The sequence below is a fragment of the Schistocerca nitens genome, chromosome 6 (genome assembly GCF_023898315.1).
Source record: "Schistocerca nitens isolate TAMUIC-IGC-003100 chromosome 6, iqSchNite1.1, whole genome shotgun sequence".
NCBI lineage: Eukaryota > Metazoa > Arthropoda > Insecta > Orthoptera > Acrididae > Schistocerca > Schistocerca nitens.
In genome coordinates, this window is record NC_064619.1 from 212,173,665 (window position 1) to 212,193,331 (window position 19,667).

At 38.8% G+C, this 19,667-nt stretch overlaps 1 protein-coding gene across 1 annotated transcript in view; it reads left to right on the top strand.

Moving 5' to 3' along the window:
* Positions 1 to 19,667, top strand: part of LOC126263285 (solute carrier family 12 member 4) — a 277,199-nt gene that overhangs the window by 249,096 nt on the left and 8,436 nt on the right. Inside the window, exon 18 of the mRNA XM_049960371.1 lies at positions 176 to 310. Coding sequence (XP_049816328.1) covers positions 176 to 310 — 135 coding nt within the window. The remainder of the gene's footprint in view (positions 1 to 175; positions 311 to 19,667) is intronic.

Genomic DNA, 19,667 nt, shown 5'->3' on the forward strand with positions numbered 1-19,667 from the left:
CACAGAAAATGAGTGACACTTCTGTAATCTATGACTACTGAAAAGATTTATCAAATAAATACTTCTATTGTAGCTTTTCTGTATTTAAGATGGGATTTGGTTAAAAGAAGATACAAGTAGCTTGCATGTTTGTTAGCCAGTGCAAACAAATTAATATTCTGAAACATTTTAACAGGTTCAGGCCATTGTCGATCATCACCACAACGTTGATGTGAAGACTGCTACAAAAGTTCGATTCCAAGAGCCTGGCAAGGAGGGAGCTGAAAAGAAAGCTGAAGAGACAACTGAGGAAGAGTCATCTAAAAAGCAAGTATGTATTATGTTGAACTGTAACTTTCGGGTTGTTTATCGATATAGTTTTTGTGTATATTTTAATGGTATATAACAAGTCAAAAGTAATTAAAATTTAGTTGTGTTTTATAAAGCAAAATAATTTTAGTTCCCATGCTTTGTACTGTAAGGTTTTCATGTTTAATATTTCAGAATCACATCCTAATCAGACGTATGCCTGCAGACTTGCCACATTAATACACCAGTCACTACCTCTAAAACCCTGATCCCACCTGACAGTGCTTGAAACTGCTGATAATACACACATTTTTTTCTTGGCCAGTTTTGGTTGAGGAAATGTGTAATTTGTTGTGGGATATTGAGGAGTATTCCCACTTCAGCCCCTATAGTTTCTTTTTCTTTAAGTTCTGATAGGTGGCAGCACTGTATATATGTATGGCATCAGTAATGGAGGCATGTTCCAAGGAGAGTGGTCCCATTGAGTTTCTTGCTGTGGGAAACCAGAGCATCACAGGTATTCATAGGTGCTTGCAGAATGTCTACAGAGACCTGGCAGTTAAACAAAACCATGGTGAGTTGTTGGGCGAGGCATCTGTCACCATCGCAACAAGGTTGCACAGACTTGTCTGATCTCCCACACACTGGCTGGCCACAAACAGCTGTAACTCTTACAGTGTTGGAAAGTGTGAACTCTCTCATTTGAGGTGATCAACTGATCACAATCGAACACCTCACTACACTACTGGACTCTGTCAGTAGTGCCGACACACTTGTCCACCAGTTGGGATACTCCAAACTGTGTGGGTTCCTTGCTGCCTTACAGAAGACCATAAAGAGCAACAAAGAACCATGTGTGTGCAGAATTGCTTGCATGTTATGTGGCTGATATGACAATTCTTTGTGGAACAGTACGTTGATGATGGGGAGGTTATTGATGCAGCAAGACATTGGCTGTGATGCCGACCAGTAGGATGGTACCATGCAGGCATAAAGATCCTCCCAAGAAAGTGGCATGAGGCCATCACATTGAACAGAGATTATATTGAAAAATAGGGTTTTTTAGCCAACAGTGTGGACAATATCATTGTGTGTTCGAATCTTGAATAAAATCAACCTGCTTTCAGAAAAAAAAAATATTGCATTTTTTTTTTACTGAGCATCCTTTGTATTTCAAATTACTTGACAACATATTGATTACCTGTACCCTTAGTAAAAACATAATCTTTTTGTTCCCCAAGAATCTTTTGCCAGATCCATTTTATCTCATCCCTCTTCTCAATAAACCTCCATCTTCTGTATCATTATTTGACCCTCTTCTGATGTCAGGGAACCTCTTGCTCATGAAACTCACTAATACAAATAGTTTCCCACTATTGACTACCCTTCTCAACAAAATGAATGAAATATTTTCATAAAAAGCAATTTCTAACAATGTACATGTTGTTAGACATTTTCATAAAAAGCAATTCCTAACAATATACATGTTGTTAGACAATTCACTACAGGCTTCCAGGTGTTGTAAAGGTGGCTTACAAAGCTTTGATAAGAAAATGTAATGTTTGGATACGAAAAAAGTTTAAATGTTGGATCACTTTCAGATCTCCCATTTGTGACATAAGCAATCCTGACACATTTTGAAGGCACTGATACAAGTGGGTGTCAGTAATTTCATTTATAAGTGGAAAATTCGTTACTTCAAGCGTAACTATTTATATTTTATCAACAATCTAGGGAAAGACAGACTGCTACTTACTGTAAATGTGTCACATTAAGTTGCAGACAGGCACAATTAAAACATACACACTGCTTTCGGCCACAGCTTTTGTCAGAAAAAGAGAAATTCCTAACAATGTACATGTTGTTAGACATTTTCATAAAAAGCAATTCCTAACAATATACATGTTGTTAGACAATTCACTACAGGCTTCCAGGTGTTGTAAAGGTGGCTTACAAAGCTTTGATAAGAAAATGTAATGTTTGGATACGAAAAAAGTTTAAATGTTGGATCACTTTCAAATCTCCCATTTGTGACATAAGCAAGCCTGATACACATTTTGAAGGCACTGATACAAGTGGGTGTCAGTAATTTCATTTATAAGTGGAAAATTCGTTACTTCAAGCATAACTATTTATATTTTATCAACAATCTAGGGAAAGACAGATTGCTACTTACTGTAAATGTGTCACATTAAGTTGCAAACAGGCACAATTAAAACATACACATTGCTTTCGGCCACAGCTTTTGTCAGAAAAAGAGAAATACACACCAATCATTCACACTACCAATTACATCTCATGTCCACATGACCGCCAACTCCAGCAGATCAGCCCCGAGCTGCGTCAATTAGCAGACTTCTGATAAATGCTGTGGCCGAAAGCTGTAAGTTTCTTTTAATTGTGCCTGTCTGCAACTGAATGTGCCACATTTATGATAGATAGCATTTTATTTTTGTCTACACATTTGTCTGGAGATTTCATTTATTTATATTTTATGTAATTATGATAATTTTGGAGCTTTAATATGAAAAGCTATAAATTAATTTTTACTAAGTTTTATTAATTGATGTATCAGCTAACTGAAACGGTGTTTTTGACAATGATGTAAAGCATCTAAACCTCTTTCCCTAAAGCTAAATTTTTTTCTTCTTCTTGCTGGCACTTGGGAGAAAGTTATTGTGGAATGGAGTTGTCATGTTTGTGATGTGGTAGAAAGGGAACAAATTTGATTGGGATTAGTAGCTCAAGGGAGTCAGTTGATGTTAAATTACTTTAGCCTGATATTTGAAGAAACAAAAATACATATGTTATAAGACAGTTTTATTCATTTCATAGTTAGTGATTCATCAAACAATCATAATCCTGGACTCAATATATATTATTCACACAACAAAGACCTGTGGACGTAGTCATACTCTGAAAAGAAGACAATGAGGCCAACTTCAGTATAGTCAGATAAATAAAAATTTATATTTTAGTAAAGTGAACATGCTCTTTAGTGACTTTCCTTCATAATAATGACAAAAGAGAAGTCCACTTGTTGCAATGATGAGAAGAGCTAAAGGTGGAAAAGGCATTGGAGAGAGTGGGGGGTGAAAGATAAATACTGTGTCAGCTTCAGTTCAGAGATTATAGAAGGGACAGGACTGGAAAAGATGTTTTAAAGAGGAGAAGAAATGAAGAGCTGGGGGGAAGCAGAAAAGAGGGGGAGTTAGTGAACTGAAAAGAATAAGTGATGGAATGTGCTATTGATGGAAGGGAGGGAGGAAGGTGTTACAGGAGGTTAGTCCTTGAGGGTGGGCAGGATGGCAGGAGATGTTGGAGAGTTAATTCCCATCTCTGGGGTACAGAGAAACAAGTACTGAAGGTACTAACTGGGAGGATTCAAATTGGCCATGTGATTTGGCACTGATTAATATTTTTTGAGTCAAGCTGTAAAGTATTCTCAGCAACTGCACATTGGTTGTCACAAGGCAGACAGTTCTCTGTGTCCATTCATGCACTCTGCTAGTTTAGTGGTGATCATTCTCCTATAGAAAACGAATGATAACACAGCATCTTTGGTCCCACATATTCTTCTATTTATGATTTTGTAAGATCTACCAGTAATGAAATGATCATATGGCATCGTTGTGGTGCAGATGGAGTAAGTACTAGTGGGTGGATGCTTGGGACAAGTTCTGCAGCAGTGATATTTGCAAGTATAGGAACATTGGAGTAAAGATAATGGTCTGGTAATGCCATTGGCATATGGTACGACACTGATGTTACAGAGATTAAGAGAGTGATGTAATGTAATAATGGGTGATGTGGGATTTGTATCACGGACAGATGATCTAATTTCAGGGTGAGACTTAAGAAATACATAGCAGTGCCAGAGTAATATATCAAGGCATTTTGAAGGCTGACAAAGGGATGTTGCAATGGTTTTATAATTTTAATTTTTTTTATTATTTATTTATTTATTTCAAATTGGAGTTGTATTTGTAGGAAGATGAGAGGAGGAGACTGCCCGGAACATTTGTTTATGGACATGGTTTGTGAGGTATTTGCAGGAGAGGAAAGCCTGGATCTGATTGTTGGTATTTTTGCTGTAGAAAATATATTTGCCGCGGATGCCTAGGTTGTAGGGAAGGGAGCATTTGATGCTGCTTTGGCAGATGCCATCTCATCCACATCAATTGCTCACATGATACTAACAATTTTTAGTTCACACAATCAGTGAGGTCTCTAATTTCAAAGCTGATGTGCAGTTTGCACCATCAGTTCCATTCTTTAGGTAGTACCTATCCTGGTCCAATTTTTAGAATACAACAGCACTTAAAACTAGTTTCGAGAAGTGTTTTCATTTTGATTGACATTGCTCTCTATGACATAAAGAAGTTGAGGGATTCATTCATCCTCATACTCATTTAACAAGAGCCATCAACAATGCTTCTTCATTTAATAGATGAAAGGCATGATCATTATGTTGAACATGAGATGTTTTGTGTATTTTTAATTTACTCAACAACATTGCTTTTAGTATCCTGGCAAGATAAGTTGCAACTTTGACAAAGTGTCTGGTTGATATCTGTTATCCGCTAAACCAGGCACCACTTTATTCTAGTTTGGTTACACAGATTTAAGATTTCTATACTTTTCAGATTTCCAGTAAAAATAATAATGAAAGTTTTTATTAATATAGGTATAGAGATCAAATACAAAAAGAAATTTGAATAAACTGAGAGTATTTTTACAGCTTAGTGGTAAATGTGAGTTGTTCATTTATGGACTTTTTGAAATTGTGAGCTGCAGAAGAATAGTAAAATTTAGTTTGCTAGCAAACTTCAAATATTGGTGCATCTCACAGAAAACATTAACTTTTGATTGTACAGTACGCTATTGCATGTGGAAATCTGGTGGCTGATTGGAAGGCAACACTATAGTTCAATTCTTTTATCTAGGCAGTACGCACATGCCCGCCCAGATGCGGGAGATTGCTGCGTTGCCAGTTGTAAGCGCCAAGAGAAGCAGCGCCATAGTATAATTCACAAACTTATGTTTAGGGGGGAGCGCACAGTTTATTAAGTAAAGCCACCATGGCCCCATTAACCCTTTCGCTGCTACAGAGATGTGCTCCCCGCATTCCGCGATGTGTGCGATTTTGTCATCATTGCACTGCTCACCTGTGCAAACACATGGTGTTTCGACTGCTTTGACACACTTTATCATTCTATTTCACAAAAACTATTTGGCCCAAAAATTTGATTTTTTACGCATCTTCTTGACTGATACTTTCTCCCCATAAATGACTTAATTTTTTTTCGATGTTCAACACAGTTATTGTGCAGCATTAGATGTAGCAGTAAACCATTGCACGAAATTTTGAAGAGTTTGCAGAGGTAAAAGTCCATAGCGTATACTTTCCGTATGGTCGATTTTAATTGCCACTAGAAATTTCAAAAAATTACATTCAAACGAATAAAATTCATGAAGTAAGACACTTCGATATTGTTTTTAAATAAAGAAAATATTAAGCACTGAACAAGGTTTGAACTCATAACCTTTTGCTTTGCACCCATACACTTAACCATTACGCTAATGCAGCTCGTCGTTCAATATATCTCCTGGAGGACTTTAAATTATCACGCAAAACACCAACAAACACTGTTAATATGACTATAAATTACGTTTCATCGAAGTACAATAGGAAATAAACAATTACCGCTGTTCTTTATTGCGAAAAAGTGGTTAGTGAGAATGATACAAACACCTTTCCTTGCTATCGCCTGAATTAGGAGGCTTATTGCTTGTTTGGTTTAATTAATTAATAGAATATGAACCAATTGGTATAAATAATGCTTTTTCCAAACTTTCTATAAAAGAAAGTCTGCTATTAAGACATTGCTTTTGTTCTATTACTTTATTTATGACTGAACGTTTCTAAAACTGAAGACACTTGACCGTGCACTGCACTGCAGTCGAGCTCTGGCAACGTCGTTCTCTGTTCATTGACTGACTGTGTTTTGTGATGTTAGATGCGCAGAACGAACCTAAACTCGGCCACCGTCATAAATGACGCGCTCTTTAGTAGTTGATTGATAGGAAATAGTGTTTTGGCAGGCCATTGCCTGTGCTACTCTAGTAAATTAAAGGTAGATAATTCTCACTGGGGTCTGGTAGACAGTAGCAAGTCGGCAAGTTGTACCCAGGGGTAGGGTTTTCCTGCAGTAAAGCATTAAGACTGTGTGGCAGTTCTCTTGTGATTGCTGTTTATGCTGTTAAACACAAGTCAAGTGAAGCTGCTGGCTGGTGAACACAGTTGAGCAGCCGGGCTGGAGTTGCCGGCAGCCAGGCTGTAGATAACTTATATCCATTCTCCCTGGTCATGCTGGTAGGGCATTTGATTATTTCAATAGTGTCTCTTGTTTATTGCTACTTTATCCACAGCTGTTGAGTTTAACGAAATCTGAATATGAATGGTTTGAAATTTCGTTAAAGAATAATAAATTTTATATTTTTTGCTTTTAAGTTAATTTTCTTTCTCTTTCCTTGCGAACTTTGTTGTAGAACCACTCTCTTATTTTCGTGTGGTAATAAAAAAATTTACTTTCTTAAGAATTACGTACATTTAAAGAAAAAAATATTTACGTGAACTCATATGAACTGGTTAAGAATATTACGTTGAGAATTGAGTCCTTTAAATCATTCGGCCTTGGCATACACTTTCCAGATGCAGTGGGTTTTGTTAAATATTTTTACTGAATTTTATCCCGGCAATAGCCACAGAACACAAGATTGTCTCTATTAGCAGAAAATGTTTTAATTATTGCCAAGCCGACATTTATCACTGATCAAACCTACTTCGCTATACATTTAAGTATTTTGAAAGAACCAAACTGTTTAAATTTCAATGTTAACTAACATTAACTATCCGCCTACGAATGCACAAACGTATAATTAATTCAAATTTTATCAGCCACAGGATCACTGAAAAAGAAGAACAATTTCTTAATTCACTATTGATTTTTATGCATCTGTTCCCATTTTACGGGTTTGATAATTTTTTAAATGTGCCGCCTCTGCTATTGTTGGTTGCGGCACAGCCCAGCAACACCGCTAAAAAATGCTGAAAAATTCTTAAAGAAATTTTATAGATGACGTGGGCAAGCTAATTTACATAAATAATTCACACTTTTGATAAATACTGATATATTTAGATCAAACAGTAATACAACTCACATTAATTCGTAACGCATCGTCTAATGGCGGCTAAGTCCAGACAGAGACAAAAGAAGTCTACACATTCGTAAAAAAACTCTTTCACAGTGTCCTACCGCAATGACTTCTGAACAGAGAAGACCAGAGAATACATAATGAATTGTGCTTAATTGCTGACTATTAACATTTCTTTGTAAATTGACGATATTATTCTCTTCTGGCAAATTTTCATGTCTCTGATACCGCAAATATTGACACATTTTACAATCACATAATAAATACAGAAAAATTCCTATCCTAAATACAGAGAAATATTACAACAAAAAATATAAGGAGAATAACAAATGTCTTTTACACCACATTCAGTAATATTTTTGTTCAATAATTACGATATATACAACTTGCCCAGAGCGGCGTATATGTTACAAATAAACTCTTGTTCTTTAATAACGTGAGTTTGCCAGGGAACGTTACATTGCCCCCTGGCAGCATTTGGCAAAGAGTTTTTACACTTTGACACAATGGTGCCAGTAACGTTCTTTTCAGTTCTGTATTTTTTTTTACGGAATGGCTCTTTTATTTAGTCCCAGGGTTATATAAGTTCATGGCTCCCCCATTTGGGCGTAGGCAGACAGGAAACCTGGGCAAAACTGTGCCGGAGCCCAGCCATCCCAGTTGGTTCATAGTCAATATTGTCTCTTTAACAGTTATTCATTTGAATTAAATTAGCAGTTTGTCACAAACGGTTACACAATTACACAATATCACAGTCACATACAGTTCAACGGAAGTTTTTCGTGTGTGATACTATTATTCTTGTGATACACTACAAGGTCACTTGTCCTAGGATATATCACTTACGGACATACATAGTAAATGTTCAATGTTTATCGAAATGAAGTCATTGACATGCTATTCAGTTTATGTGAACATTTCAAAAAAGTCAATAACGCTGTATTTGGTGAGCGGTGCGGAGTGATTGTTGAGCGGCGCGGCGCGCTGACTCCGTGTAGGTCACCGCCCCCGGCGTTGACAGCTACGGCGCGGAGGGGCGTTGCTGTCTGTCTGGTCTGCTACGGGCTGCTGCGGCCGCTGCATAGCTGATGTAGCCGGATGCGCGTTGGATATCAGCTCGCCCGTGCGACGTCTTCTTGCAGTGCTCCAGGAAACATGCAACAAGTTCACAAACAGTGTACTATGCTTATAGGCATTTTTCCTGCTGTGGGAAAGAACGCACACAGTTAGTGGCAGTTATTACTCAGTAGGCCTTCACTAGTCTGGTTTGCACAATGTTTCGTTGTCACAGTAACACGTTCCATGGGCACACAATATTTTTCACCATGTCATGACTTGTCATTAGTCACACGCAAGTTTTCACCTTAGGACAAAATGTATCTCTGTAGTCAATGCGCTTTCCTAGCGTCCCTTGACACACAAAGAGTTAAAGTTTGACACTAACATGATCCACCGTCCGTTATCGGTTCACTGTTCGTGCCGTGCTAGTTCCTTGTCCACTAGCACACACGGCGATGATACAGTTTTTTATTACTTATACACAAATACTCCGTGACGTATTGCTGCAGGTTTAACAGTCACTGTCTGTCTCTGCCGCACAATACTGCACTTTTGTTAAAGTTCCTTTATTTTTATTTACAGTGTCCGCTGTACAATTTTTTTTGTAACAGCACATTCGCAACTCTTTACCAAGGTGTGATATTTGCGTACATGGTAACAAATATTAAAAATTCTTATTAGTTTGCCCAAAAGTCATCTATATTCGTGTTCGATTATATTTTATTTGTGCATTCCAGCCGGATTCAGGCATATTGTTCAATAACTCCTTTGAACTCATGTCACACTTTACTATCAACGTCCTACGTAACTACAGTGTAGTCTCTGTAGGCAAAAATTGACTTGGAGTATATTTGGCTAGCTCCCTTTTTTACTGGTTGAATATGCACATGCTTCAATTGAAGCTTCTTTGTGCGTAACTTTGCGTTACATAACTTTGCAACAAGTTTGCCTCCTGTGGTGCCCTCGGGTCACTACTGGGTGCATTATTTTCTCTGATAACATTGGTGAGATAATAAAGTTCTCAGGGCCTCATATTACTGATATTATTCTGGGTTCGAGTCTGTCAATCTGACAGCTACACATATATACATACATACACATAATAGAAAAGATTGTGCCAAGAAATATTTCAATTTTGACACACATATAGAAAATTATGTAATACGCTAACTAATCATTACTAAAATGTTCTTCTTGACTGACCTCTGTCACAGCTTAACACTACAAATAATTGCACTAATCAGATTATCTGTGCAGACATTTAGAGCATGTTTTAGATAACACAAATTAAAAGAGTACATAACACAAATATCCGTACACATGAGAAAGTCAATCATATTCTTATAACTTAACACTTCTACACTAGTACATTATCTCTAGAGATCACACATTATTAATGTTCATTATTTACAAAAGAATGGTGTCCACATAGGACTATTAGTCTTTTACTGTAGGAATACTTTTACATCCTTACGTGGATACAGTCCCCGTACTCTCCCTGAGTGGGGATCTGCTAAGAGATAGCTACACTCATGTGGCACACTTACTACTCGAAAAGGTCCATTGTACACCAATTGCCACTTGCTATTCTGTTTCAAGGATGCCGAGGACTTAGGATGATTGCGTAAGAGTACCAAGTCCCCAACACTAAATTTTTGGTTATTCGTCACATGTCGATTATATTTTTCTTTCCTTTTCTGAGCGCACCTGGTAAGGTTGCACCCTGCTTTTCTTATCTTCTCTTCCTTAGGCTCAGGAATGACTGGGACCTTAGGCAAAGGTGCCAGCCACTCATTCAGTATTCTATTATTATTCATTAATATCTCGTTTGGTGGATACCCCGTAGAAGCATGCGGGGTTGCGTTGTGAATTTCTACAAACTTAGGTATCAGATCTGGCCATCTTGTGTGCTTATATGCAATGTATAACCTGAAAAATTTATTTAACTCTCCAAATGTTCTCTCTACTAAACTTGCTTGTGGGTGAAAGCGGGAAATTAGTATGTGCTTTATATCTTGTTCATGTAAATAGTTTTTCCAGGTATGGCCTGTAAAATAGGAAGCATTATCCGATATTATCGCTTCAGGCTTACCTACTTGTGTAAAATATTCTTTCCCTAACCATTTAACTATTCCACGAGCAGTAGCTGATTTAAGGCAGTATATTTTTAAGTATTTAGAGAAAAGGTCATACACCGCTAAAATGTACTTCAATCCACCCCTGGCTCGTGGGTAGGGTCCTGCTATGTCTATACATACTAACTGAAGTGGCCGATGAGGCACTATAGGATGCAGTTCAAACCTTGTGGACTTATTTTGAAACTTAGCTTTTTGGCACAGAGGACAAGTCCTGATAATGTTGCGAGTTTGCTGGCTTATCCCCTTAAAATAACAGAATCTGGATAAAATCCTTATTGTTTTGCCTATCCCAGCGTGACCCCATGCTAAATGCGTGTGCCACACTACAGCTGGGATAGCCTGTTGCGGTATACACACGACTCCATGGTCATTTGACACACCTGTTTTATAATACAGAATATTATCTACTATTTTAAAATTCTGAACACTTTTAAGATTGGTTCCTTCTTTAATTTTGCTAATGATATCTCGCCAAATCGGATCAGTTTCCTGCAATCTAGACATATTCTTACACATATGTAAAAAGTCCCTCCTATGTACCTTATCTTGTACTAAGAGTATTCGATATTCCTCCGATTGTTCCAAAATATTTGACATTGAGGATTGCCCTAGTGGTAGCCTCGACAAGGCATCTGCTACAACATTATCTTGTCCTTTTAGGTACATAATTTTAATATTATATTCCTGTAATGCTAACCTCCATCTTAGCGAGCGGGTATGGTATAATTTGCAAGTCATTAAATAGCTCAAAGCCTGGTGGTCACTGAATACTTTGACTTCTTTACCATAGATGTAATAGTTACATTTCTTTACCGCCCAAACCACTGCAAGAGCCTCTAATTCGGTAGCGGAATATGCTCTCTCGCAGCTGTTTAGTGTGCGGCTGGCAAATCCGATTACATTGATTGTTGTGGGGTCGTTGCTCCTGTCCCACTGAAATAAACAAGCGCCCAGACCGTATGAACACGAATCTGTCGCTATACAAAAATCTTTTGTCATGTCTGGGTGTCGCAGTATGTTTGCGTTCACCAAGGCATTTTTGATAGCGTCAAATGCGCGCTGACATTCTTCTGTCCACACCCAGTGCGCATTTTTACGCAACAGGCTCAACAAAGATTCGTTATTCATTAATTGGTTTGGAACAAACCGTCTAAAAAAAGATGCTAGGCCTATAAACGCTTTGAGTTGCTTCTTAGTTCTCGGACTAGGGAACCCACAAATTGCATCAAGTTTTTTGCTGTCAGGTTTGATGCCTTGTGGTGTTATTATGTGACCCAGAAATTTAATCTGATTACGTCCAAATTTGGATTTATCAAGATTCGCTGTTACTCCCGCTTGCTTAAATCTTTCTAAGACTTTACTCAGTAGTTCTACGTGCTCCTCCCAGGTGGCAGTGGCAATCACTAGATCGTCTACATACACTGTTACCCTTTGCAGCAAATCCGGACCCAAAACCGCGTCGAGGGCTGTTATGAAAACTCCTGCACTTACATTTAGGCCGAAAGGTAGTACCCTAAATTGGTAGCTCCTTCCCCCAAATATAAATGCAGTATATTTCCTCGACTCGGGCGTGAGCAGGATTTGCCAGAATGAACTTCTCATATCAATAGATGTTAAATATTGCACTCCATGGAATTTTTGAATTTGCTCATCAAGGTTTTCCGGATGAGTCCTGACAGGTACAATAATTTCATTTATGTCTCTTGCATCTAGTACTAACCGTACCTGTCCGTCTGCTTTTGCTACCGCCACCAAAGGACTACTATAAGGGGACAAAGACGGTTCTATTATTCCCCACTCGATCAGTTTTCTTATTTCTTTAGCTACTATTTCCTTCTTGGACCAAGGAATGGAGTATGAGGCTCGACAGTAAGTTTTGTGAGGCTTTACCTCGATCTTGTACTGATATCCCTTAACAATTCCTGGTCGTTCAGAAAATACCTCTGCATAATTAAATAATAACTGTACCAAATCCTGCTGTTGCATAGAATTCAAATTTTCGGACTGTGATACATTGTTCACTAATGCATCCATATTTGCTTTTGATTGATCACCTTGTACGTCAGGATAATAGAGGTTCTGTCCTAGACAATGATTGTCTAAATGTAGTATCGACTGATTCCCACACTTTATGTTAATAGCATTACAATTAGGTACAGGTACCTCTTCAGATCTGAGCATGGACAATTCTATTCTCCTACCAGCATTCATCAAACTTAATTTTCCCCGAGAAAGGTCGATTATTGCGTCCCTTTCTCTCAAAAAATCTACCCCCAAAATGCAGGCTACCTTTAAACCCTTTACTACAAGGAATGAGCACGCTATGGCTTCATCCCCTAAATACATCTCTACCCGCACTTGGAGTATAATTATTTGTCGCTGTGCACTTATGGCTCCAGTGACTTTACAATTATTCACGGGAAAAGTCAGCATACGCCTTTCCTTCCCCAGTACTTTGAATAAGTCCATACTCATAACACTGACAGTAGCACCTGCATCTATGACCGCTTGCACATCAATATTGCTAATTTTGATCTCTATTATCGCTTGTACTTTGTCTTTGTGCTCCTTTATGCACGTGGATGGTTCAGTTATTAGTTCATCTCCCATCTGTACCCCGTCATTATACCTAAGGATACAGATTTTGTTCGGTGTCTTGTTTTGTGTCGGGCTGCTCTCACTCCAAACCTCAGCCGACGATGGAGAGCGTATCTCGGCTGCATCTAGTTTGTTGAATTATTGATAGTGGATGAGTGTGGCTGCTCTGTGTCACTGACCTCCACTATATGCAAGTTGTGTTGCGTCGGCCGCCACGGTTGCGCAATTGGCGCATTTTGTGGTGGCGGTCGGTTATTGTCATATCTTTCACCGTTTTGCCGGTCCGGACTGGGCCTCTGGTTCTGTGGCCAAGTTCGGTTTGCATCATTATAAGTATTAGTGTTGCACGGCCCCCTGGCATTTTTCCATCTACTATTGCTTGGTGGGCCTGTTTCATACCGGTCATCGAACCTCCTTTTCCTGTCATTATTCACCGGCGGACTATTGCCGTTCCGGTCTCTACCTCTATTCCCGTTTTGTGCATAATCTTGTCTCCTATTGTTACCTCCACCGTTTCCATTACTTGGTGGAGGCGTGTTATTTCTACCATTTCTATAACCGTTTCCGTTATTTCTAGCCTGTTCAGAGGCTGCTTTAACATCCTCCTGAATCAGGTCAATTGAGTCCAGAACAGACAAGAAATGTTCCATATCGTTTTCGGGCACGTGTATAAGTTTTTCCTTTACATGTATCGGCAAGTGTGATTTCAAAAGTCTGATCAAATCCCGAGATGAAATCTGCTCGTCCCAGTAACGGGTCTTATTAATGTACTTCTCAAAATATTTTTGTAAATTGCCTAGTCGTGGAGAATACGGCTCTGGATTATATACCTCCTTCCGTAATCTCTCCTGAATACATGTTGACCAATATTTGGCCAAGAATGCCTTTTCAAATTGCTCATATGTATCGCAACTGTCAGCTGCTTCGGTTGCCCATAATGCAGCATCTCCTTGTATGTAAGACATAACAAACTGTATTTTTTGGGTATGACTCCAAACGCTAGGCAAAATGTTTCTAAATCCTTTGATAAACACTACAGGGTGAACAGATTTCTTCTCCGTTGTAAAGATCTGAAACTGTCGGTTCCTAATCAGGCTTTCTTCAATCACTACTTTGGAATGACATTTATTTGTTTCGCTTACATTGGTTGCCTGTTCTGTCTCGCAGTCGCAATTTTTTACTGCTATATTTATATGCCTATCATTGTTGGACCTGGCTGGCGTGACATACGCCTGTGCCTCGTCATGCCGCAAGCTAAGCTCCATCTCGGCAAGACGACGGTCCACACTCCGCTGCCACAGCGGAATGTCTTTTTGCACAATCTTTTTTAGATTCTGCACTTCCGCTCTTGAGTCCACTTCTCTGGCCTCAATTGCGGCGTGCACTTTCTGATCTATTTCTTTTATAACTTCATTTTCTACTTTGTGCACTTGTTCGGTCACTTTGTTCTCAATTACTTGAGTTGTGTCAATTTCTAATTGTTCGACTCTGTTAGTCAGGACACTGATTTCCTCTACGATATTGGCGTTAGCCACTTGAATACTATCTACTCTTTCGCTTAATTCTTGCACCGTTTTGGGTATGGTTTCATATTTTTGTTTCAAACTAACAATGTCACTTTGCATAACTTCTAAAGTTTGCATCAACTGCAAGTCCCTCTCATGCAGGCGTCGGTCACGCTCTGCTTGTTTAGCATCACGTTCTCTTTCGCGCTCTGCTTGCATACATGCAAATTCAGCTACCAATCTCTGGTCACGCTTTGCTTGTCCAGCATCACATTCTTTATCACGCTCTGCTTGTTCACATGCAAATTCAGCTACCAATCTTTGGTCACGCTCTGGTTGTTCAGCATCACATTCTCTATCACGCTCTGCTTGCACACGTACAAATTCAGCTTGGAAATTGAGCATGCGCTCGAACATAACTCTTAATGATTGCACTTCTGACACCTCACCACTCTCTGGTCCGTGTCCAGTGCTTGCGGATGGCACAGTATTTCCGCTATCAACTGAATCACTGGGTGGCAGTGGCAACATTTTTTGCCCTTCTGCCCCCAGATTCTCACATTGTACTTCCTGAACTACGTCACTAACATTACTTTGTGTCCCACTTTCTAACTCGGTATCACTACTTACTGACTGTTGCTCATTATCCATGTTGATATCTTTCTGACTACGCAATCTAACCATAGTAAACAAAAGAAATAAAATCTGAACTAAATATCCTAACACTCAGGTTTCACTGACATAATCACACAAGAAATGGACATTAACTAATACACACTTACTATATACTACAATGACTAACTACTTAAATGTCCTGTTATTTTAAAACAAAGCACTAACAACAAGCACACCACTTATGATCCGAGAACACTGCACTGAGGCTACTTTACTACCCACAGGACAACTACACTGTAGCTTTACCTTTTGGTGATCTATCTTGGGTGCAGCTGCCCCCTGATATTGTGGTAGGTAATTAATTTTTCGAAATATTGAGCTCTCTTCTTCAGCTTGCCTCTGGGTACATAGTGTTCTCATGCAAAAAATCATACACAGGGGTCATTCCATGCCAAGTGGTCTAAACCTTCCCACCATCATGTCTCCAATTTTCGTCAAATTTTATCTGTAGCACTAGTCAAGTGCTAAATTAAGTTTCTCAAGATTTCAAGCCTCTAGCTGCAATACTTGCTGATCTAGACCCCCTTGTCTGAAGGGTAGTAAGTTCGCATGCGCGCGACATCAGACAAAATGCCATTTTTGGGGTCTCATAAAATTGAAACCAATTCATAAGAATGGTTAGTAAGATGAGACCCTGTACAGTTTTTTGTGCTGATTCAAACGAAATTAATTATAAGATTACTGATGCAAAATCCGGTCAAACAAGTCGACTCAAAGTGTACCCCTAATTCTGTCGTGACTTAATGCGACAAATTTTGACCAATATTCAGACTGCAATAATTTCCTTGCAGATAAAGATATGGACTTGAACTTTTTACCAAGTCTTATCTTTGTGCTGGACATAATACAGCTGGATTTCCAACTACCCAGGCTTTATAGTCGCCTTGCAAAATCTCTTCAAATTTGGCAGTGTCAGCGCAAATGGCTTTATTTACCAAAGTTCAAAGCCCATTACTACAAAATAGTCAGCCTGGATTTAATTGTGAATAGTATCATCTGAAAGAGAAAATTTTGCTCTACAAGATGGATATATTTTTCTTTTGCAACGCTTCCATTAAGTGCTTATTTACTCAGGTCAAAGTATCTTATATTTTGTGTGCGCAGTGCCCTGCGTTGGTCCATGATGGCTGAGCCATTACTGGTTATCACAATAAAACCAGCATCCCCATCGCCATAGGGGCCACGCCCGATAGCCATGCAGTAACAGCCACGGGTGGGTATCTTTACTGCAGGTTCCCAAGCCTGATTACAGGGTGTCTTTACCACAGGATCCCAAGCCTGATTGTGGGTTTCTTTATGCAGGTTCCCAAGCCTGTCTTCCTCAGTTACTTCATCATTCTGAAAGCATCGTTGATTTGCAAGAGAATGCTTTCAGGAAAACTGTATTGCCGACCAGATGATGTCACTGATGGAGCTGGAATAACACCAATGATAAGTTGTTCTGGAATCCAGCAAGTATCACGTCTTAAGGGCCAATAAAATGAACTTGCAGGACCATGAGGATGCATAAAGCTTATGAAAGCATCTTTCTGTTCGACTGAGATTTCAACGATGTTTCCAATCCACCATTTCTTTTCATAAATGCAAGCAACATACTGCCCAGGCTGAAGATCCATGACTTGAACTACTAGTTCAGCAGCACTAATTTTGGCCAAAAAAGATGTCGCATCATTTGAAACTCTACTGACCTGAATTGTCGTCATATCAATGGGCAAAAAATGGTGGTTTTCTCTTGTGCCAGCTAGAGTGTGCCCTTGCAGGAATCTTTCTTCTTGAGAAGCTTTTTCTTCTTCAACTTCCTCTTTGCTGATGAAAAAGAATTTGATTCCATTGATATTATCATTGCAGAAGTTGAAAAGATCTTTGGGTGTTAGAATCTGGTTTTCATATGGACGTTGCAAACTTGCTCTTGCTGCCAACCGTTTTGTTGTGCCTCCAATGCCATCACAAGGCGACTTTCCATGGCTTGTTCCAAAGAAATTCCATTCTGCTGTTATTTCAAAATCTTCTTTGTGATAGCATAAGTTGAGAAAATTCTTGAAATTCTTATATTGTGCAGCTGAACCATCACTGAAGTAGTGGATGTGGCTTATTTTGGAAAATTGCATCTTCAGGTAATTGATTACTTTTCCAATGTAAACATGGACAGTAATCGTATCGTGTCGAAGGCAGTCACTAATAACACAAAGATTCACACATTGCACCTCTTCGTTTTCACAGTAGTAGACTACAAATGGATGAACTGTTGCTTGACTGTTTTCCCAGTGAAAGCCTTGCACTGCATCTTGAACAATAAATGAATAGTTTTCAGCAAAATCCATTAGTATTATGAATTCGCCTTCTTTCAAATCAGTTTTGAGAGCTTTCAGGTGCTGGCTTTGATGCTTGGCAATGTAGTGATGACAAGACAGGTTCCAAATTTTTGCTGCAATATCTTCAACATACTCTTCTGTTGAAAGCTGCTTTGTTTCTAAAGTATCCCTGTCGGTATGAATCCATTGTTTGTACTCAATCGGTTCTTCAGGGTCATTATCTTCAAAATATGTTGCAATAACTGCTTCTACACCTTCTGGACCAGGGCAGTTTTCACAACGATGAAGCATACAATCCTTGTTTTCCAAACTGCAAACAGCTTTGCTAAGAATTTCCTTGTAGTCTTCATTGATTGATGCACCAGTGAGCATAAGCTTGACATTTTGGTGTATTGTACAGACACAAACTGAGTGCATTCCAGCAGAGCCAACTGTAACACACCATTTTGGTCTAAGCTCGCAAAACTTTGAGAAGCCAATTTCTGGTCCATTTTGCTTCTGATAAGACACGTACATTTCCTTCAAATTGCAAAGCAACAACCGCTTTTGCTTGTACACCTTTGTTCCTGAAATTCTCACAGGCACACAGTCTTTCTTCCCTGGACAAAGTCTGCTGAATTCGTCATCTTGAAAAAAGTCATGTACTTTCTGGACAACTTCATCTGAAAGCTTCCTTCCTTGCCGATTTGCTGGAAAAGCTAGAACACCTTGCTCATTCTTCAGTTTTCTCGCTTGCTTTACCATTCTTTCTGATACATTAAATGCTGTTGTCGTATCTTTAATTGTCCAGCTTCTTGGAACCAAGGTCAATATTTGAACTTTTGTCCTACGATTTGACACTTTACATTTTTCTTTCAACTCTTCTATAAGATTATCAAGATCTGCACAATTACTGCATGGGCGACTTTTACTTGAACTTGGCTGTTCATCGTAATTGATTCCTACAGCAGCAGCAATTTGATTCCCAATTAAACTTTGTGCATCCAAGATCTTTCTTTTTGCATAGCTTGGCTTATCTCTTTTACTTAGTTGTCTTCTTTTCAATGGTGAAGCACCAATAAATGATAAACTTTTGTTGATGGCTGGTTCAGTTTCATCCGTTGTGAAATCTTGTTCAGATTGGGTTGATAGTGATGATGAATCTTCTAGCTTTTGGTTCAGTGCCGACATGCAGCGAGGGCAAAGCTTCTGACCAGGTTTTATATCAATCACTTCTTTTTTCTTTAACAGGCAAAGTTTGGCAGCTGTTTCATTATCAAGCAGTCTAAGTCCAGCTTTTACATTGTGATTCCTCTTCTTGAATGGATTGCAACATTTCTTTTGCATCGCTTGATATTCATGTAGGAAGAGGGCTTCATGGTGGAAGCAAATGATGGAATTTTCGTCAAGTTTGGCTTCTGAACGCGAAACAAGCAATTTCTGGTCACATTCTGTGAAATCACTAAACGCTTTGAATCCAGTCTTCTTAGCATAGAAGATAACATGGCACTTTGATGCAGCAGCATCTTTTCCAATTGAACAGGGGGCCAACGATTCTTCTTCTTCATTAACTTCTGACATCTCTCACTGGCCAATCACTGAATAAAACACGAATGAAATATCCAATTATATCAGTAATTCTAAGCGACTATTAAGATTCAAATTCCTAGAAATGAAGAAAAATTAGTGCATCGCGCATACAAAATATAACAACTTTGATGTGAGTTAATGAGTACTTAATGGTCGCGTTGCAAAAAAAAACAAATGTCAGTCTTGTAGAGCAAGATTTTCTCTTTTAGGTGATACTATTCACAAGCAGATTCAGGCCAACTATTTTTTAGTAATTGGCTTGAAACTTTGGTAAATTTTACCGTTTGTGCTGACACTGCCTAATT